The 21,531-nt window shown below is 38.0% G+C and overlaps 8 protein-coding genes across 8 annotated transcripts; 4 read left to right on the forward strand and 4 right to left on the reverse strand.

The window, feature by feature from the left end:
* Positions 1-126: 126 nt before the first annotated feature.
* On the reverse strand, positions 127-6,462 carry C5L36_0C05920 (uncharacterized protein; the record flags this gene model as incomplete). Its single annotated transcript, XM_029466283.1, has 1 exon — positions 127-6,462. The coding sequence occupies one exon, from the start codon at positions 6,460-6,462 to the stop codon at positions 127-129; it is 6,336 nt and encodes a 2,111-aa protein (XP_029322143.1).
* A 2,154-nt stretch (positions 6,463-8,616) lies between these two features.
* Positions 8,617-11,688, reverse strand: C5L36_0C05930 (uncharacterized protein; the record flags this gene model as incomplete). Its single annotated transcript, XM_029466284.1, has 1 exon — positions 8,617-11,688. One exon carries the CDS (start codon positions 11,686-11,688, stop codon positions 8,617-8,619), a length of 3,072 nt encoding a protein of 1,023 aa, XP_029322144.1.
* A 214-nt stretch (positions 11,689-11,902) lies between these two features.
* Positions 11,903-13,600, forward strand: C5L36_0C05940 (uncharacterized protein; the record flags this gene model as incomplete). Its single annotated transcript, XM_029466285.1, has 1 exon — positions 11,903-13,600. One exon carries the CDS (start codon positions 11,903-11,905, stop codon positions 13,598-13,600), a length of 1,698 nt encoding a protein of 565 aa, XP_029322145.1.
* Positions 13,601-13,784: 184 nt separating this feature from the next.
* On the reverse strand, positions 13,785-15,368 carry C5L36_0C05950 (uncharacterized protein; the record flags this gene model as incomplete). Its single annotated transcript, XM_029466286.1, has 1 exon — positions 13,785-15,368. One exon carries the CDS (start codon positions 15,366-15,368, stop codon positions 13,785-13,787), a length of 1,584 nt encoding a protein of 527 aa, XP_029322146.1.
* An 808-nt stretch (positions 15,369-16,176) lies between these two features.
* Positions 16,177-17,730, forward strand: C5L36_0C05960 (uncharacterized protein; the record flags this gene model as incomplete). Its single annotated transcript, XM_029466287.1, has 1 exon — positions 16,177-17,730. The coding sequence occupies one exon, from the start codon at positions 16,177-16,179 to the stop codon at positions 17,728-17,730; it is 1,554 nt and encodes a 517-aa protein (XP_029322147.1).
* Positions 17,731-18,191: 461 nt separating this feature from the next.
* Positions 18,192-18,956, forward strand: C5L36_0C05970 (uncharacterized protein; the record flags this gene model as incomplete). Its single annotated transcript, XM_029466288.1, has 1 exon — positions 18,192-18,956. The coding sequence occupies one exon, from the start codon at positions 18,192-18,194 to the stop codon at positions 18,954-18,956; it is 765 nt and encodes a 254-aa protein (XP_029322148.1).
* Positions 18,957-19,392: 436 nt separating this feature from the next.
* Positions 19,393-19,704, forward strand: C5L36_0C05975 (uncharacterized protein; the record flags this gene model as incomplete). The annotated part of the gene is made up of 1 exon (XM_029466289.1): positions 19,393-19,704. The coding sequence occupies one exon, from the start codon at positions 19,393-19,395 to the stop codon at positions 19,702-19,704; it is 312 nt and encodes a 103-aa protein (XP_029322149.1).
* A 494-nt stretch (positions 19,705-20,198) lies between these two features.
* On the reverse strand, positions 20,199-21,152 carry C5L36_0C05980 (uncharacterized protein; the record flags this gene model as incomplete). Its single annotated transcript, XM_029466290.1, has 1 exon — positions 20,199-21,152. One exon carries the CDS (start codon positions 21,150-21,152, stop codon positions 20,199-20,201), a length of 954 nt encoding a protein of 317 aa, XP_029322150.1.
* Positions 21,153-21,531: the final 379 nt, after the last annotated feature.

The following is a 21,531-nucleotide window of genomic DNA, read 5'->3' on the forward strand; positions in this document are numbered from 1 at the left end:
CTATTTATTATTTGTAGCTGAAAGCATCATCACGTGAGCATAAGAGATGAAGGGATAAAAAGATTAAAAAGGGAAATATTAGAATATCAAAAACTTGGTAATGATAAATGTGAGGAAATGCTGATATCATAAAAAGAAAAATAGGGAGATACTAGCAACAAAGGCTAATCTTGAATCGACCCTTCTGCTTGCAGAATCGTTACTGTATTCTATTTGCACAATGCTGGATGAAGTAGAAGCAGAAGTAGTTTTAGCATTAATTCTCCCAAAGTCACTATTATTGGCCACTGTTGTTGTTAAAGTGGTGATACCGCCATTATTATTAGTAGTAGTGGTTTTGGGATCAGCTAACTTTACAGTAGTAGTTGCACTTGAAGCTGGAGTAGACGAAACTAATACTGTTTTATTATTTTCAGGACAATATGTGGTCAATTTGGTAACGACTGTGGTAACAACAAACACATTAATTGGAACTGACTCAGTGCTAACTGTAGATGTACTAGTAACTGATATCATTCCGTCTGTAGTAATTGATCTGACAATCGGTATAGCTGTAATCGATTCAGAGTATATGGTTGATTCAAATTCATGTGTTTCTCTTCTTGTTAGAATGTAGGTAGAACCAGAGTAGTATGTGACTTCACCACCATCGGAACTGGCTGTAATAGTAGTTAGTCCTGCTTCATCGTCATTTCGAGCAGTAGTACTAACTGTAGCTCGAGTAGAACTCTCATCAATTGCTGCATCTGGATAAATAGTGTTTTCTGTAGTAATTGTTCTCGTAACAGTTTCAATATTCGAAATAACCCGAGTGGCAAATTGAGATTGTGATATCATTCTGGCGTCATCAGGAGTTGATAAGGTATCATGTATATAATGGGTAGTAATTTCAGTAACAGTTTTAGTCATTGTTACAACACTTGCAGAGTTGCTGTGACCTGTAATAGTGGAACTTTCAGTTTCTCCGCCTCTAACAAGATCTATCGGCTTTATCGTTGTTACGTTTGATGATAGCCCTGAAGTAGCACTATGGACAGAAATTGAATTGAATTCGGTGAATATCGCAAAGCTCGATCCATCTAAATCATTAACACTTGGGTTGCCGTTAAAATCGACGGATGAAACCACGCTGTTGATACTCGTAACACCGGTAGTGTCAGGTGTTAATGTGTTAAAGCCTGTGCTGGTGAAAGTATGAGTAGTTATCTTGAGTATTGAGCTTGTGTTTGTACCAATAGATTGATCTGTGTTCTTCTCTTTAGATGAATTTGTAATTTTACTAGAGAACAAACCAACAAATGTGGAAACTGCAGGACTTGTGGCTCTTGTGGGTAACGTAGAGGTAGTAACTACTTCAACAGGAAGGAGACTACTTGATTTTTCAATAACAACAAAGTAAGATGTTTCTGCACCTTGTTTACCTGTTATACTACTGATGTCAAAATAGGAACCTCCTGTAGGCATGCTACTACTTGATGTAAAAAAAGAAGTCTCTTGGAAAGATGAGTCGTTAGTAATTGATGGGAGTATAACTATTGATGGTGAAGTTAGTAATCCAACTGAGGTAGACGATCCAATTGGAGTAGACGATCCAACTGAGGTGGATGATCCAACTGGAGTGGACGAACCAACTGGAGTAGACGAACCAACTGGAGTAGACGATCCAACCGCTGATGATCTGGTGAATGAGCTCATGGTGGTTACTGAAAATGATGCTGTCATTGTATTGTCCTTAGGATCAAGTGAGGAAATACCGCTATGAGATGAAACTGCAGACACACCTTGAGTGGACGATCCAACTGAGGTGGATGATCCAATTGGAGTGGATGAACCAACTGAGGTAGACGAACCAACTGGAGTAGACGATCCAACCGCTGATGATCTGGTGAATGAGCTCATGGTGGTTACTGAAAATGATGCTGTCATTGTATTGTCCTTAGGATCGAGTGAGGAAATACCGCTATGAGATGAAACAGCAGACACACCTTGAGTGGACGATCCAACTGAGGTGGATGATCCAACTGGAGTGGACGAACCAACTGGAGTAGACGATCCAACTGGAGTAGACGATCCAACTGGAGTAGACGATCCAACTGGAGTAGACGATCCAACCGCTGATGATCTGGTGAATGAGCTCATGGTGGTTACTGAAAATGATGCTGTCATTGTATTGTCCTTAGGATCAAGTGAGGAAATACCGCTATGAGATGAAACTGCAGACACACCTTGAGTGGATGATCCAATTGGAGTGGATGAACCAATTGAGGTGGATGATCCAATTGAAGTGGACAAACCAACTGGAGTGGATAAACCAACTGGAGTGGATGAACCAACTGAGGTAGACGATCCAACTGGAGTGGCTGATCCAACTGGAGTAGACAATCCAACTGAGGTGGATGATCCAACTGGAGTGGACAAACCAACTGAGGTAGACGATCCAACTGGAGTAGACGATCCAACCGCTGATGATCTGGTGAATGAGCTCATGGTGGTTACTGAAAATGATGCTGTCATTGTATTGTCCTTAGGATCAAGTGAGGAAATACCGCTATGAGATGAAACTGCAGACACACCTTGAGTGGACGATCCAATTGGAGTGGATGAACCAATTGAGATGGATGATCCAATTGAAGTGGACAAACCAACTGGAGTGGACAAACCAACTGGAGTGGATAAACCAACTGAGGTGGATGATCCAACTGAGGTAGACGATCCAACTGGAGTGGCTGATCCAACTGAGGTAGACGATCCAACTGGAGTGGCTGATCCAACTGGAGTAGACAATCCAACTGAGGTGGATGATCCAACTGGAGTGGACAAACCAACTGAGGTAGACGATCCAACTGAGGTGGATGATCCAACCGCTGATGATCTGGTGAATGAGCTCATGGTGGTTACTGAAAATGATGCTGTCATTGTATTGTCCTTAGGATCAAGTGAGGAAATACCGCTATGAGATGAAACTGCAGACACACCTTGAGTGGACGATCCAATTGGAGTGGATGAACCAATTGAGGTGGATGATCCAATTGAAGTGGACAAACCAACTGGAGTGGATAAACCAACTGGAGTGGATAAACCAACTGAGGTGGATGATCCAACTGAGGTAGACGATCCAACTGGAGTGGCTGATCCAACTGAGGTAGACGATCCAACTGGAGTAGACGATCCAACTGGAGTAGACGATCCAACTGGAGTAGACGATCCAACTGGAGTAGACAATCCAACTGGAGTGGACGATCCAACTGGAGTAGACGATCCAACTGGAGTAGACGATCCAACTGGAGTAGACGATCCAACTGGAGTAGACGATCCAACCGCTGATGATCTGGTGAATGAGCTCATGGTGGTTACTGAAAATGATGCTGTCATTGTATTGTCCTTAGGATCAAGTGAGGAAATACCGCTATGAGATGAAACTGCAGACACACCTTGAGTGGACGATCCAATTGGAGTGGATGAACCAATTGAGGTGGATGATCCAATTGAAGTGGACAAACCAACTGGAGTGGATAAACCAACTGGAGTGGATGAACCAACTGAGGTAGACGATCCAACTGGAGTGGCTGATCCAACTGGAGTAGACAATCCAACTGAGGTGGATGATCCAACTGGAGTGGATGAACCAACTGAGGTAGACGATCCAACTGAGGTGGATGATCCAACCGCTGATAATCTGGTGAATGAGCTCATGGTGGTTACTGAAAATGATGCTGTCATTGTATTGTCCTTAGGATCAAGTGAGGAAATACCGCTATGAGATGAAACTGCAGACACACCTTGAGTGGACGATCCAATTGGAGTGGATGAACCAATTGAGGTGGATGATCCAATTGAAGTGGACAAACCAACTGGAGTGGATAAACCAACTGGAGTGGATGAACCAACTGAGGTAGACGATCCAACTGGAGTGGCTGATCCAACTGAGGTAGACGATCCAACTGGAGTGGCTGATCCAACTGGAGTAGACAATCCAACTGAGGTGGATGATCCAACTGGAGTGGATGAACCAACTGAGGTAGACGATCCAACTGAGGTGGATGATCCAACCGCTGATAATCTGGTGAATGAGCTCATGGTGGTTACTGAAAATGATGCTGTCATTGTATTGTCCTTAGGATCAAGTGAGGAAATACCGCTATGAGATGAAACTGCAGACACACCTTGAGTGGACGATCCAATTGGAGTGGATGAACCAATTGAGGTGGATGATCCAATTGAAGTGGACAAACCAACTGGAGTGGATAAACCAACTGGAGTGGATGATCCAACTGAGGTAGACGATCCAACTGGAGTGGCTGATCCAACTGAGGTAGACGATCCAACTGGAGTGGCTGATCCAACTGGAGTAGACAATCCAACTGAGGTGGATGATCCAACTGGAGTGGACAAACCAACTGAGGTAGACGATCCAACTGAGGTGGATGATCCAACCGCTGATGATCTGGTGAATGAGCTCATGGTGGTTACTGAAAATGATGCTGTCATTGTATTGTCCTTAGGATCGAGTGAGGAAATACCGCTATGAGATGAAACTGCAGACACACCTTGAGTGGATGATCCAATTGGAGTGGATGAACCAACTGGAGTAGACGATCCAACTGAGGTGGATGATCCAACTGGAGTGGACGAACCAACTGGAGTAGACGATCCAATTGGAGTGGATGATCCAACCGGAGTCGGTAAGGTAACAGAAAATGAAGACCTTGAAAACGCTAATGATGTTGATGCGTCTGTGGAATCTGAAGATGTCTTGGAAAACGTCTGGAATGTTGAACTATCATTTTGTGGTTCAACCCAACATAGATTGGGTAAATCGAACTGGCCACCAGATCCACAACCAAATGAATAATCAAACGAATTTTTATTTGTCCAATCGTACTGTATTTGGGAACCACCATTCATACACCATCTGTTGTTCTGAGAATCATAAGAAGCTTGAAATGAAAATGGTGCGACCCAGTGACACCCATTGACAGAATCTATCCCTTTGTTTGCTGGGTTGTTGTGGGACCACAATACGACGTTTGGCTGGACACCATCAAGTTTGATTTCCGAGGCTCCATCGAAATCTGAGCAGTTATCACCATCAAAATACATGGTAGCCTCATATAGACCATTATCCAGTTTTTTAACTTCAGGTGCGTAAGAAACATGAGCAGAAGGATATCCGTGGTTGAAAGTCGAGAGAGAACAAGTAAAAGCGTCGGTTGCGACGGTGCTTACCACATTTGCAGTTGGCGTAGACGCATAGATTGTACTTACTTCTTGCTGTCTTGTTGTAGATGGAATTCCACTGCTTCTAGTTGGATAGAACGAAGAAAAAGTGGTGGTTGATGAAGTAGTTAATGGTGAGGTTTGAATTTTCTCCGTCGCTGTTCCAGTTGAACAATACTTCCAATAGGGGTTATCTGAGTTACAGACTAGTCCGAGGCAACAATCATTGTTTGACTCGCATGTTGACCATTGTCTAATACATGTAGAATCAGCTGAAAAGGAACAATACTTCCAATAGGGGTTATCCGAGTTACAGACTAACCCGGTGCAACAGTCGTTATTGGATTCGCATGTCGACCATTCTGGTGTGCATGTAAAGCCTGTTGTGAATGTTGATGGTATAGATGACGATGTTAAGAATGACGAAGTGGAGGTCGTGGTTACGACAGACGATGTGGTTGGAGGTGTGGTTTGGACGTCCTCTGTCACCGTTCCGGTTGAACAATACTTCCAATAGGGGTTATCCGAGTTACAGACTAACCCGGTGCAACAGTCGTTATTGGATTCGCATGTCGACCATTCTGGTGTGCATGTAAAGCCTGTTGCGACTGTTGATGACGTGGATGTGGAGCTAATTGTATTTTTGTTGTTTCCGGCTTGATTGCTATCTGACCAACATAGATTGGGTAAATCGAACTGGCCACCAGATCCACAACCAAATGAATAATCAAACGAATTTTTATTTGTCCAATCGTACTGTATTTGGGAACCACCATTCATACACCATCTGTTGTTCTGAGAATCATAAGAAGCTTGAAATGAAAATGGTGCGACCCAGTGACACCCATTGACAGAATCTATCCCTTTGTTTGCTGGGTTGTTGTGGGACCACAATACGACGTTTGGCTGGACACCATCAAGTTTGATTTCCGAGGCTCCATCGAAATCTGAGCAGTTATCACCATCAAAATACATGGTAGCCTCATATAGACCATTATCCAGTTTTTTAACTTCAGGTGCGTAAGAAACATGAGCAGAAGGATATCCGTGGTTGAAAGTCGAGAGAGAACAAGTAAAAGCGTCGGTTGCGACGGTGCTTACCACATTTGCAGTTGGCGTAGACGCATAGATTGTACTGATCTCTTGATATCCACGCTTCTCAAGTAATAATTCAGAAGCATGAGCATGTGAGTAGCAATATGCTTGAATTATTATCCCTATTAACAAATAAGTGATTGAGATCATAGTTATATAAGGTTTAATATACTAAAATATGACTATTCTTAATTGTGTTTTGTGAAAAAAGATAACTATTGGATGGATTACGATAAAAAGAAAAAAGTGTAGAAGAATTGTTGTAAGAGTTCGACAACTGAAATTAAACGTTGAAGAAAAATGCCAAGCAAGAGCACAAGCATGGAAATTTATGTTTCTGTGTTCAAACATCCAATAGTATCCGCAAAACACACATCCATTGCCCATGGAAGAAGAAAAAAGAAATTCTAGAAGGAAAAGATCTGCTTGCATAGGAATATTGACCATGCATGGCAGTGACCATTTCGGATCTCTATTGCGAGTAATAAGGCTGATTTTTTAAATTTTTAATGTTAAAATTTTCCAGCAACGAATTCTATAATTTAAAATCCCTAGTTTGTTTAATATGAATAAATCTGCCTATTAGCTTTTTACTGGTGATTTCAATCCCTATGTTATCTGTTTTGTTTAAGTTTACGGCAAATACATAAATCGTATTTCATTGTATTAGCTCATATGATAAGTCACCTAAAAGTTTTGGTGCAAGCCCTTGTTAGTACCAATCTCATATGATTCTGCTTTCGTAAATTGAAAAACAAGAATTTCTTCTAGAACATGTAGCATGCATGCTCCCAATATGCATGTGCATATATTATGCATATGCAGGAATCCTCACTTCTTGGGGTTTTGGCACTAAAAAATCTTCCGCATTCCTGAAAATCCCAAGCAGGCGCTTCTGGACGGCAAGAAGAGAATGATCTCCTTTACATGGAACGCACGCTACCGAGAAAATAAACCCTAATCCAGTTTAATTTTTTTTAATAGGAGGGAAAATCTCGTAATATCAAACGAGGTATTACATGTACATTTACGGTATGGGAAAATCTTTATGCTTCAATATGCCAAAGCTAAAATATGTAAAAGAAATGATCTACCTATGATTGCTGTGCATGGAAAAGCACCTTATAATCGAATGATACGGAATTGTCTATTATATCTATAAAGTGTAAATAAAGAAAAAGGGTATATGCTAGTGTGTAGCCATTATGATCTCTATTTGGGTGAAAGGGGTTAAAGGGGTGAAAATCCTGGCATGCAATAATGTTGAGCGATATTTCAAAAGGCATGTATGACGACGTGTTGAATCCCTTCTAACTGTACTCTCCACCACGAATGATAGAAAGCGGCTTGATAGTACTTTCTATATTCTCGACAGTTGGCACCGGTACACTGATCACAATATGAGAGGCTAAAACAACAACACACGTAAAGAGATATAGAAAATTCATTGGCCTTAGGATTTATTTTTGCTTGGAGCCTTGAATGTTATCTAAAAAAGTAGAGCCTTGTGCTGGGGAGCGCAGTTTTTAACTATATCCACCCGTATACTTGCCAAATGGTAATCGTAGATATATATATATATATGTATGTATTTTTATGTTTATACACAAATATAAATTAATGAGGTGCTTCCATGCATAGCTCGATATGAAACAGGCTCATATGCATGCGTGCATAAAAATTCCAACCTGTTGGGGACATATAGAAAGGTGACATTTTTCCATTTTAACATTCCACCTTCCAATTGCGGTAATTTTTTTGATTTCATGTAGGCTTTGCTTTCGAACGAGCAAATTTCCCCGCAACTGACGCATGTCAAACTTCTGGAAAAAATTGACACTCGAAAACTAATCCGTGTAAGGACCCGATTATACAACACTGTAGTTTGTTGTGTAAATACCAATGTACGCATATATACATATACCTATATATATATATTCAAGAAAAGAGAGACCACACTAATTAACTATTTTGTAACAACCTTTGCAGTAAAATTAATCAATGGATCTAATTGGTTTGATAAACTTTTATTTGTAATTGCCAAAAAATAGTGAGCAACAAAGGTTTCTTAACAGTTTTTTTTGAAAAAAGTAAAATCTTAGTATTCTTAGATCTGGAACTGTCTCTTTTTGAGAATATTTTTTTTCACGTGATCCTGCAGGAAAGACTTGAATTTTTTCTTTCTTATTCTATTGCGATATTTTTAAATTTACAAACGTACAGATTGACTATTCTACTCATTAGGTTTTTTTTTTTTGGTAATGAAAATATACAGGAATAAGTTCTCAATGAGATCTACAAATCTTATTTTAATACTTCAGTTGTCCAATTAGGATTGCCTTGAATACCCTCGGCATCATGTCCAATAACCACCTTGCTTCTTACAGCTGACTCTGGAAAGTACTTTTCACATACTTCCAAAACATCTTCCAAAGAGCAATCTAATAATGCGCCCCTTCTTTCTTGTTTAGTTTCATCATCAATGTCATAATTGAAGTAACTCATACCGTCATCTCTTACACTTTTAGGAGCCTCCAACTTTTGGAAAATAGTTAGTTTTGCCTGTTCCAGATCCTCATCGCTGATTACACCTTCTTTGATGTTATAAGCATTAACATTGACAGCTTTGTCATAAATATTCAACGATTCCAATGGTTGAGGGTCCCTATAAGAATAGTATGTAAATAGTCCATTAAGTGCATCTAAGCTTGCACCACCACCATACGCACCACCCTTTTCACGAATTTCTCCATGTAAATAACGGAATGTTAACAATTGTGACAAAACCTGAAGAGATGCTGAGTCTTGCGAACTGTATGATGGTGCATTTAACGCTGTAGATGCAAATCCTACATGTGATGGAATTTGAATAAATTCATTTCTTAAATTTCCAGTTGCTGGAATTGGCATTTCATACGCATTCTTAGTGAAATTAGATTTGAATCCGACGTCATCGTTGAATTTAGCTATCTGGCTTTCTTGGTATCCAACAGAGTCCTTAGAGGTCGTAATGCTATATTGTAGAGAAGTACCATCCAAAAGAATTTGTTGAATTTTTTCCAACTTTGGGATAACCACTTCCTCCAATCTACCTTCAGTTTCAAGTTTAGCCAATTCATTCATGAATTCTATATTGGCAATGCCACCTAATGATTCCTGGATCTTGGCAACTTTTGATATCTTGGACGTTGCACGTGAGCGGGCATAGCTGTGACCACTACTTACTATATCACTCATATTATCACTGGTTGAAAGTTTAATCAAAGTGCTTAACTTTGAAACATTCCTAAAATTGGTCTCTAGTAATAATTGCATCCATAATGAAAGCATTTTATCAAAATCAGAATTCAAGCAAACGCTGCTTAATCCAAACTTTAAATAAACTTCATTTGTGTTGTATGGTGAAGCATGAGTGAAAAAATTACATGACAGTCCACCGGTGTATAATCTAATCTCATCCTCTAAATCTGCCATTGACCTATTTTTGGTACCCATGTTAGTTAAACAGTTTGCAAATAGAGGAAGATACTTGATAAGTTCTTGGGGCAACTCAGAGGCTTCTAATGTCTTCAAGGCTCTAAAGTATGATAATCCATTAGTTTTAGGTGACGATCTAGACTGAATTGGAACGCCGTCGTGAACTCTATTATCAATCCTTACAGATGGAAATTCTCTTGGAATGTCATTAACACTAACCGTTGGCAAACAAGACAAATCTTCCTTTTCTTCCTGTTTTTCCAGTAGCCTCAACCCCCGCTTATAGATAAGTTCTTTATCTTCCTCACTTAGAGCATCCACTTTGTCCTTCAATCTCTTTTCCTCTTCTTTCGCAATCATACTTGGAAGAATTTCATCAGGTACCATTGTGTATTTGAAGTATGGTTTTGATAAAATTTTGTCATTCAATAGTTCTCTAAAGATACTATCACCTCTTTTCGAGTAGTCTTCCTTAAATCTACTCACAATATTGTCCCACTTTAAGGAGTCGATAGGATCTATATTACTAACCCAGGTAGGAACAAGAGAACTCAACACATTCAAGCCAAATGATGCATTTTCAACTTTTCTACTTAACTCTAGTTGGTGGATTAGTGCTTGAATTTTAATATCAGCAAAGCCTTCTTTCATAACAGCTTCTAAAACCTCCAGTATATGTGCCTCTAAATTATCTGATATATCCTTCGTCAATCCATTGAGTCCAATAGTAAAGAGATTAGCAGCAGTAATTGAATCAGAACCAGAGTTAACGCTGAAATCTGTTCCTAGACCAGTTTCAACTAATGTTTGGTATAATGGCGAAGAGTGTCCGTCCATTAAAAGTGAAGAAAGCATTTTTAGAAGAAATGTTTCGTAAATATCTGAAGGAGAACCAGTTTTCCAAGTCAAGGATGTTTTATACTGTTGGTGAGATGGTAACATTGGATCAACAGGACCCTTGATGGTAGTTTTCACATTCTCATTTAAATCAATCGGTTGCTTAAGGATATTTCTGTTTGATCTCTTACCAAATGGGATAAATACCTTATTCAGTTTCTCAAGATGTTGAGCTAATGGGATATTACCATAGGTGAAAGTTCTCGAGTTCGAAGGGTGGTAACATTTATTATGAAACTCAACTAGATCATTATGTACAAGTTGGGTGATTTGGCTTGGATCACCACCTGCGTTGTTTAACGATGGATATATTGACTCCTGGAATTTTATCCAGAAATAATAAGAAGAATCAGAGACTTGACCTTTCATTTCGTTGTAAACAACACCTTTGAATGTCAAAGGTGACTCTTTATCTCTGGTTATTTCGTTCTCTAATCTCCAGCCCTCTTGATAAAAATCTTCTGAAGTTAACAAAGGATGTAATGTGGCATCCAAATAAATATCCATTAAATTATTGAAATCTTTAACATTAGTTGTCGCAAAGGGATAAAAGGTATAATCATGCCCTGTCATCGCATTCATAAAGTTGGATAAACTTCTATTTAGCATTTTAAAAAATGGGTCTCTGACAGGGAACTTTTCAGAACCACATAAGGTAGTGTGCTCTAAAATATGAGGTAAACCAGTATTGTTAGGCGTATTAGTTTTGAAAATAATACTGAAGACATTATTGTTATCCTGTCTATCAACGTGTAAATGTTTTGAGCCAGTCTGTTGATGTTCTAGTGCTACAGCAACTAAGTTAAATTCAGGAATCTCTTCTACACGGTTAATTGTGTAACCGCTGATTTCAGAACCAAGTGGATACTTTTTTAACAACTTTGCACTGGCAGTAGTAGCATAGCTCCTGGTAAAGCTTGCCCCTGAACCTTTCGGAGATAACAGTCTTAGCATTATTTGTTTGACGTACACACTTTGAAATGAACTACTGCAAGGGCACATAAAACTGACTCTATTTAAGGTAAATCTAAAATTTGGTTTAAATCTTGAAGGCGTTGCCTGTCAGATTTCTCGGAATTCTGCGCACTGAAAACCGGTGGCTGAGTCTTTTCGTTGAATTTAGAGTCCTCACCCAGGACAAGTGTTCTATTTTCATTTGTTGCATTGTGCTCCAGTGAGAAAGATAGAGACGACCTACGAACTAGAGACAAAGACCATGCTATTCAATATGTTTAGAATATGCTACTTGCTGTTCGTGGCATGTACGGTAATTGCTCAAAAAGTCAAACTTGATGGGAATTCAGCGGAGTATTGTACTGGAATGTACAGTAAAGTAGACTGGGGAGGACCAGTGGAACCCTTCATCAAGGTTGACTTGAAGTCTTTTGAGAAGGCAAATCCGGCCACTGGAAATGCATCGGTCTCATTAATTGTCTTTGAATATAAGGACCTTGACCTATTAGGTGTGGAAGACGATTCAGGTAGAAAGAGGTATATTTGTGATGATGAATTAGTTAGTCAAGGACATTGTAATGCAGAGCAATTATACCAGTTTATTATTGGCAGGAATGCCACAGATTCCAACGCTCCAATTAAGACTGATGTTCTGACCGAATTAGGTACTAATGATTTTAGTTACCTAATTCCTATTACCGGTTATTACTGCGTTGCGGCAATTAATCCACCATTTGAAGGGGAACATAATAATTTCGAAATGATTGTTAATTTCCACAATGCGTATGGTAGTTTACCTGCTTCCCAGATTCCACTATTATCTTTATATGGATTATTAGGAGTTGTTTATGCAGTCTGTCTTTTTATCTACTTGTTCCCAGTTTTCAAGCATAGGTCGGAGTTATTGCTTTTACAGAAATATTTGGCTGGATTTTTTGTCTTCTTGACAATTGAAGATATACTAACTTGGTCCTTATATGAAATTCAAAATAACAATAAAAAGTACCCTCTACCTGGTGGTATCCAATTTTACATCGTGTTTGTTAGTATTTTGAATGCATTTAAGATTTCATTTTCATTGTTTTTGTTATTAGTTATTTCATTAGGCTATGGTATTGTTTACACAAAATTGCCAAGAAAAGTAATGAATGTTTGTAAAATAATTTGTGGCCTGCATTTCTTATTTTCAGCTGCGGCTGCTTGGTTTTCTTACCATGCATCTCAATCACAACCAATTGGATCTACTACTTCAACAGGCAGAGCTTCTGATGGCTTTGATACGGACTCCATAATAGGAATCCTTATTTCTATTCCAATGATGATTCTATTTATGGGTTTATACGTTTGGATTATTTCATCCTTGAGAAGAACTACTCAATTGCTTGAAGAGAATAAACAGATAGTTAAGCTAAAGATGTACAAGAGGCTAATGAATTTGATTTTTATCTCTTGTTTATTGCTGATCTTTGCCTTTGTGATGTCAAGTATTCTAATTTTCAACGACAACCTAACTGAATCGATTGAAAAGTTCTGGAAATTTAATGATGTTTTAACCACATTTTGGCCATCTGCAATTTATTTTATTATTTTCATTGGTATTGCAATGATTTGGAGACCAACCGATACATCATATCTTTTAGCAGCATCTACTCAGATTTCATCTACGCCAACCACTGCTGGTACTGGTCCAGAGACTATTGATCTTGAACAATATGATAACGATTTTGAGTTTGACGATTTGAGAAGCCTTCATAGCCACAACGGTGATCCTTTTGCTAATCCTAAAAGATCAGAAAACCCTTTTGATGATTCAAACCAAGTAGCAGATCCTTTTGATGATGGCTCAAAAGATTTGGACGAGCAATTAAAGAAAGAGAAGGAGAAATTGAAGGCTCAAGATAATGACCATTTTGAATTAGATGATGGATCTGATGATGATCGTGTATCAGGTAAAAAATAAATTCATTTACTTTTTGCCATTTTATACTATCCATTTTTTATTGTTTGTAATACTTATCAGAAGGAGTATACATTTTAATATATATATTTTTCAAAATGTTAGCTTGCATGTGTCTTATGCCTCAAGATTAGTAAAAGGATTATAAACTTATGTAATATAGAATATACAGTTTTTTTCAGTTCTGTCAATGATGCATGTTTCTATCTGCCGTTCTTGGCTTAGCCCTTATAATGTTATCAACTCTTAAAAGAACCTCAGCTGCTTCGGAGGCAGACGAAACAACAGCATATTTAAGCTTATAGCTTTCAACAATACCAAGTTCTCTCATGTCTGCTATATCACCCTTATTAAGGTCCAAACCAGATGTTATCAAACCATTGTATACTGAGGATCTTAATCTGGTGACTAACTCACTTGAATCAAAACCCGCATTATCTGCTAAGATGGTAGGTAATTGCCTTAAAGCTCTAGCAAAAGCTTCAATTGCTAAAGATTTTTTACCCGATACATTCTGAGCAGCTTGATCCACAGCTTTCGACATATTAGTTTCAGAGCAGCCACCACCTAACACAGTTCTAGTTTCTACAGTAGTCTGTGAAAGAACAGACAATGCGTCATGTAAAGACCTCTCTGATTCATCTAACAATTGCTCCGTTGCTCCTCTTAGCACTATGGTACAAGCTTCACCTTTTGCCACACCCGAGAACTTGGTCATTACATCTTCACCTATGATGATTTCTTCAATACAGTCACAGTATCCAAGCTTTACGTTAGATGGATCATCAAAAGTGGAAATCACCTCACCACCAGTGACTAAAGCTAGTCTTTCGACACCGTCAAAATCGGCATGTTCAATAGAATTTATTCCCGCATCTGTAAACAACTGTTCAGGCCAATCATAAATGAGTTGTCTATTGACAAAACAATTTATATCAAATTTTTTAATCTTTTCAACTTTGGCCTTCATCTTTTCTCTTTCTGCCTTTTCTAAATCTGCCAGCTTACTAGTTGAATCGACTTTGAACTTAGCACCAAAAATCTTAACCTTATCTGTGTCCATTGATGTATTTGCAATTAAGATCTTTGCGTTTACAACCTTCTTAGGTTGACCAACGCCAAATCTCTTATCAAGAATAAAACCTTCATCGAGAAACGAATCTGATAGCTTACCACCAGATTTCTTGATAATTTGAATATGATCGAGATTGGTTGATCCTTTTAATTTTAGTATAGCGTCAACTGCTAGTTCTGCAAAATAATCTTTATCCTGAGCCAACACTTTGGACGAAAGGGTAGTCTTTGCAATGTTTATTAAATCTTTTCTAAATTTTTCGTTGTTCCCTGAATTGTCAACAGCCAATGATTCAAGTTGTTCCAACGCAACTTTAGAAGCAATTCTGTAACCTTCTATGATAGTTTGTGGATGAATCTTTTGATCAATCAGCTTTTCCGCCTCCCTCAACAATTCTGCGGTCAAGACAGTAACAGAGGTGGTACCGTCACCAACTTCGTCATCTTGAACTTTAGCAATATTAACTAACACTTTAGCTGCTGGATTATCAAATGGTATAGATTTTAGAATGGTAGCACCGTCATTAGTGACAAGAGATTCACCCGTTGAAGCGGATGTAAGCAATTTATCCATACCCTTAGGACCAAGAGTGGATTTAACTAAATCACCTACTGCGATGGCACCAACGAAGGATGACAATCTGGCATTCTCAGCTCTTTCTTCAGTAACTTGGTCTCCAAAAATATTGACTGACATCTTTTCCAGTATGGTCAACTAATGTTTGGTATTAATCGAAAGAAAGAAATCCGTATTGCCTTTAGAGCAAATGAGTATTTAACATTAATCTTTACGTTTGCGTATTACTGCAAGTTAATGAATTTTTCCACAAAAAAGTAGTACTTCTAAGGCAAAATATGATTCTCGTAAAAATCGACCCGACATTCGCTACATCGACGCATCCCGGAGATGTTTTCATTGACTATTATTAGAGTGATAGGGATGGTCGTTTCTCCAAGGACAGATGATAAAGAAAAAACCCCATACTAGAGATTAAAGCCACGATGCATAACTAGCTATATATTTCCAATTGATATGGGTACGGTAAATTAGAGGGGTTGTCGCATAAAAATTGTCGAATGAGAAGAAACCTAAATAAAATAATTTTATCCAGAGGGAAATATTGTGAAAAAAAACGTAGTCCAATGAGGGAAATGGGAACTTGTAATTCAACAAGTTGATATTAACTACTTTTCTTTTGTTTTCCATTGGTTAAGCAAGGAAATAGACTCTTTTCGAGTGACTTGCAGATTGTTTACAGGTAAGAAGAAACCATACTAGAGTGTCGGTCCAATTTCCTTGTGTCTCCATTCAAAAGTTGTTTTTTTTTTCAAAGGAATTTCTAAATTTATTAATTTGATACAAGAATCACTATTGAGAAAACAATAAAAATTCATAATCCTGAACATAACCCTTAAAAGAAGCGCACTATTTCCTGTTATACTTTGTATTACTATTACAATTTACTATTATTCATAAAAACAACATTTGATATACAGATCGCAAAATGTTCCCAAATGAAAGTCCCGAAGACAAAAGAAAAAGACATAGACAGATCTTTGATTCTATAGACAAAGGCAATTCAGGCTACGTTTCTTTCAAAGATTTTGAAAACGCAATGAAGGAAGCAGAACATCCATTGAAAGATTCGCCAGCCGCAATGTCACATATTTATAAATCCTTCTCAGAAAGCTCACCTAAAGGCTCTATTTGGAGGCGACGTACATGTGTTGACTTCGACGAGTTTGACAAATATTTAATGACAGCAGAGTCGCAAATAGAAAAGGGTTTTATAAACCTAGACAAAGACAATGATGGCATTATTAAACCTGAGGATGTTTCTCGTTATTTATCGAATATTGGTTGTGATCCAAAATCCCAGGAAGTTGAAACATTTTTCAAAAACATGGATCTACAAAAGAAAGGTTATGTAACATATTCAACCTTTAGGGATAGTTTATTATTTATGCCTAGAATCGACGGATCGAGAATCCGTACTGCATATAAGTTTTTCAATGATGACTTGGATAACTTGTCCTCGGAAGGTGATGTTACAGTGGGTGATGACATATTGAATAGTGTGGGCTTTTTTCTTGCAGGGGGGTTGTCCGGTGTGGTTTCGAGAACATGTACGGCGCCTTTAGACAGAATCAAGGTGTTTTTAATTGCCAGGACAGATTTGTCATCTACATTGTTGAAGAATAAAGAGAAATTAACACACATAATTGAAGAATCCACTCACAAAAAAGTAACTCCTCAAAAGATTGAATCTCCATTGATTAGGTCTATTAAAACCATTTATAAACAGGGTGGAATCAAAGCTTTCTATGTGGGAAATGGTTTGAATGTTATGAAAGTTTTCCCAGAAAGCGCAATGAAATTTGGTTCTTTTGAGGCAACAAAGAAAGTACTGTGTAGAGTAGAAGGTGTTGAGGATGAAAAGAAACTGTCTAAAGCATCTACTTATTTAAGTGGTGGTATTGGAGGTGTTATAGCACAAACTACTGTTTACCCTGTCGATACTTTGAAATATAGGATCCAATGCGCATCACTCGATTCCAAAGTAAAGGGTTTCAAATTATTAACTTCTACTGCCAAAGATTTATACAGAGAAGGTGGTATAAGAGCCTTCTACAGAGGCTTGTTTGTTGGCCTCAGTGGTATGTTTCCATATGCAGCATTAGATTTAGGTACTTTTACGACAGTCAAAAAATGGTATACTAAACGGGAAGCTGAAAGGTTGGGATGTTCTGTTGACGACGTTAGTTTACCAAATTATTTGGTTCTAACAATTGGTGCGTCATCTGGTACTTTTGGTGCGACGATGGTCTATCCAATCAATTTGTTAAGAACCAGATTACAAGCACAAGGGACTTTTGCACATCCATACACTTACACTGGTATCGTTGATGTCACGGCACAGACAATTAAAAGAGAAGGTGTTCAAGGTTTGTTTAAGGGATTGGTTCCTAACTTGGCAAAAGTTATACCTGCGGTTTCAATAAGTTACTTAATGTATGAAAACCTAAAACAGTTGTTTGGTTTAAACGAAAGAAAGTGATTACAAGTAAAATAGGAAATATTTTCAAAAAGTTGATCTAATTATTCCCACCACTTTATTCATATTTATGCATTGTATTTACTTTGATAAACCATTATTACACTTTTTACTGCTTTTCTCCTAATTTTAACTATGTCCTTATGTAGTCAAGGAAACGCTATACAATCTTTAAGCTAGTGGTAACTACTGCTCTTGAACAGATTTTAGTTAAATACTACAGATCTACTTTTGCCCAAGAGAATAATCATTTGTGGTAGACACAAAGAGCATGGATTAACGCCAGTCAGTCTATTAATAAAGTTCTCGCATTTTCCTTCCTACTTGAAAAAACCCTCACCTAAATCCTCACTTGCGTTGAACACTGAATCTTTTTAGTAAGGCAAACCTGTTTCCAATCTCTTTCCAGTTACTAATCGGCCGTTTTTATATTGTTTACTATTAACCGCCTACAGTATCATATAATGTCAACTAGATTACTAGCACAATCCGTCAGAACTGCACTCAGATCTTCTGTTTTCAGAAATCAATTAGCAAGAATTTCTCTTCCAGCAATTTCTAGTGTTAACTTTTCCACTTCTCTTTGCAGAAGAAATGAGGCAAAGACACAACTTCATGAAGTCATTACCAACGAATTAAAATTTGAGGAAGAAGATTCTTTTGGATTAGATGAAACTTTCAAGACCTACTTGGAAAATAACAAGATTGAAATTGTCAACACAGATGGTAAAGTTTTAGCAGAATTAGTCAAGAAGTTTAACAATGAAACCATTCATATTTATTTTGATGTTTTAAGAATCACCCAAACATCCTACCAATTGAAGCAGATGCAAGATCAAGTCGAGCAATCTGAATATTTGGATGATGAATTAGCAGAAATTGCAAATGCCGACATCAATGTCGTAATTGTTAAGGATTCTGTGGCTACGGGTTTTGACTTGTCATTATCCTTAGTCGACCAATCATTTTCGGTCCAAGCAATTACCAATTTTAATAACGTTGAAACTGCGTTAAGCGATTCTCCAGAAGCTTCTGCTGAGAGAGATTTGAAGTATTCCGGTCCGGAATATTCCAACTTAGCTGAGGAATTGCAAGAAGCAATAAACCAATACTTAATGTCTAGAGGTATCAACAATGAATTAGCTGAATTTATCTTGGCGTATTCTGGTGTTAAGGAAAACAACGAATATCTCGACTGGTTGGAGAACTTGAAAAAGTTTACTGCCTAAGTAGGTCCAATAACCACCTTAATTATGGCTATCCAGCCTACTTGTATATGAAAAAAAATAATATTGATGATTAACTTTATCTTAATTTATATATAACATTCTTGTTGATAACCGAGTTTTTTCTAGTCTTTCTAGCCTTGAGTAAGAGAATTTGTACTGAAACAGAAAAATGATAAAAATACCTGTATATACACCATAAAACATGCCGGCACGTGACCATGGACCATACAGTCACACATTCCTAATTTGACTAGAAACACCCTCACACCGCACACAAAACACATTCTTAAGAAAAATAATGGGAAATGTCTATGTGAGAATTTTGAGAATCGAGGGTGAAGTGGACGAAACGTATATTGGGAAATTTCAAACTGACTCAGGGGCTCTTTAAGATTGAACGATTCTTTTGAAGAGATTCAAACATCAAAATTAAACCATGTCTGACGCTCTTGTTTCATACGCAGCTTTAATCTTAGCAGATGCAGAAAAGGAAGTTTCCTCCGAAAACTTACAAACTGTTTTAAACGCAGCAGGTGCAAATGTTGACTCAATCTGGACTTCTGTTTTTGCAAAGGCATTAGAAGGTAAGGACTTAAAGGAAATCTTATTCTCTATGGCAGCAGCAGCACCAGCAGCAGCAGCAGGCTCCGCAGCGGCAGCGGGTGGTGCTGAAGAAGCAGCAGCAGAAGCAGTTGAAGAAGAAAAGGAAGAATCTGATGATGACATGGGTTTCGGTTTGTTCGACTAATTGTGTTGAAGAGAATGCATATGTATATTTCAGACATCAAAAGCAATTTCCGCAATCAATCGTACCTTTTAAAGTTTATATTCTAATATAATAGATTTTTTCAATGTTAATGCTCTTTACTTAGCAGTTAATCAGATTTAATACAGAAAACTACAAGCCTGAAATGGAACCGTTAGGAGAGTTTTTGGAAAATAAAGGTCAAGGATACAAGGGTGTTGGGTAAAGGCATCTGACCAGGTGCTGATATTCTGCGGGTTGATATGATTATAATATATCAATATACTCTTGTTCTGTTTGTTATTTTCTCTCTTCTGATATTCAGGACTTTCATCAATAATTTACACTCGCTGTAGCTTAATTCTAAGTATAGTAAAATGGGTAAAGGGGGAATATATTGAAATTGGGGGAGGGGGGTTTAGATGAATGAAATAAATAAATAGAGGGAATGTTGAAAATGAGGAGGTTTCAATTATACACAAAGTTGTTAAAAATGTTTAATCTAATTTCTTTTCGGTATTGTAACCTGCAATGTCGTATAAGAAGCCTTTGAAGAATTCATAGACAGGGAAGACCACACATTGACCGGAAGCAACTCTAATAACTCTTGGGATGATACCTTTGTAGAATGCAGAAATACCAGATTCCTTGACTAAATTCTTACCAATTCTTAAACCTCTTGATAAATTGGATTCAGTAGTGATTGCAGTTTCCTTTTGCATTCTGGTTTTGATGGTATCCAAAGGATTGTTACAGAATGGACCAATAGCACCAGAGATGAACCCAATAATGGCGGTTTGGTAAGTTGGCAAGACTTCGGTATTTTGCCTATCTTGTAAAGTCGATCTCAAGAATGAATAAGTTGTAAAATTAGCACCTTGGTTGATTGCCTGTCTACCGGCAGTTAATGCAACACCTCTCCAAAGGGTCTTCAAACCTTCTTCCTTGACAATCAGAACAGCAGCTTGAGGAGCAGAGGTATACTTTGGCTTAGCCAATGGATCCCTCAAGGAATTGTTTTGGGCCTGCATTCTAATTTTGACAACTTCCATTGGGTTAACAACGATACATGCTTCAGTGATACCTGCCATGACACCGGACAAAAAGGTCAGGGGACCAGAGATATTACCGTCGGCATCGGTGAAGAAGGATCTGTATAAACCATAAGAGGAGAATCTAATGGCCATTTTTGGAACAATACCAATACAAACAGCAGATAATCCTTTATAGAGGGCAAAGAATCCCTCTTCAACAAAGATGTTCTTACCTGTTCTGATCAATCCTGGGGCTTTATCAGCACCGGCGGTTTTCTTGTACAATTGCATTCTAACTTTAATTGTATCCAATGGATGACAACATAAAGCTTCAAATAAACCGGCAGTACCACCGGCAATCAAGTCAATGACAGTACTCTTTGGTTTTTGATTGGACTTCTGAGATGCGGAAGACATTATTTAGAGACTTGTTTTTCGTATTTAATAAAGAAAAAAAAATGGAGTAGTTAACAAATAGGTCAGAGGTAAAAGAAATGTGTGTCTTTATAGAAAGTAAAACACAGCTGGCGGAAACAACACTGGATAGAACTCAAACTCTAGAAATGGAAAAAACGGGAATTGAGTCAAACTGGACCAATATGGAAATTTTGATTGTGAGTGATTTTCCGGTGAGAATTTATTTTCAGTTTGCCGGGATGGAGTTTTCAATTGGAATCGAGTAGGGAGAATTTGTTTCTTCAATCACGAACCACGCAGACAAATGTATACTATACTGTGCTATACAGAGTGTGTACACAGAATCAAGGGAGAAGAAAGGAGGAGAGGGGGGGGGGAG

This window comes from Pichia kudriavzevii, chromosome 3 (assembly GCF_003054445.1).
Source record: "Pichia kudriavzevii chromosome 3, complete sequence".
Lineage (NCBI taxonomy): Eukaryota > Fungi > Ascomycota > Pichiomycetes > Pichiales > Pichiaceae > Pichia > Pichia kudriavzevii.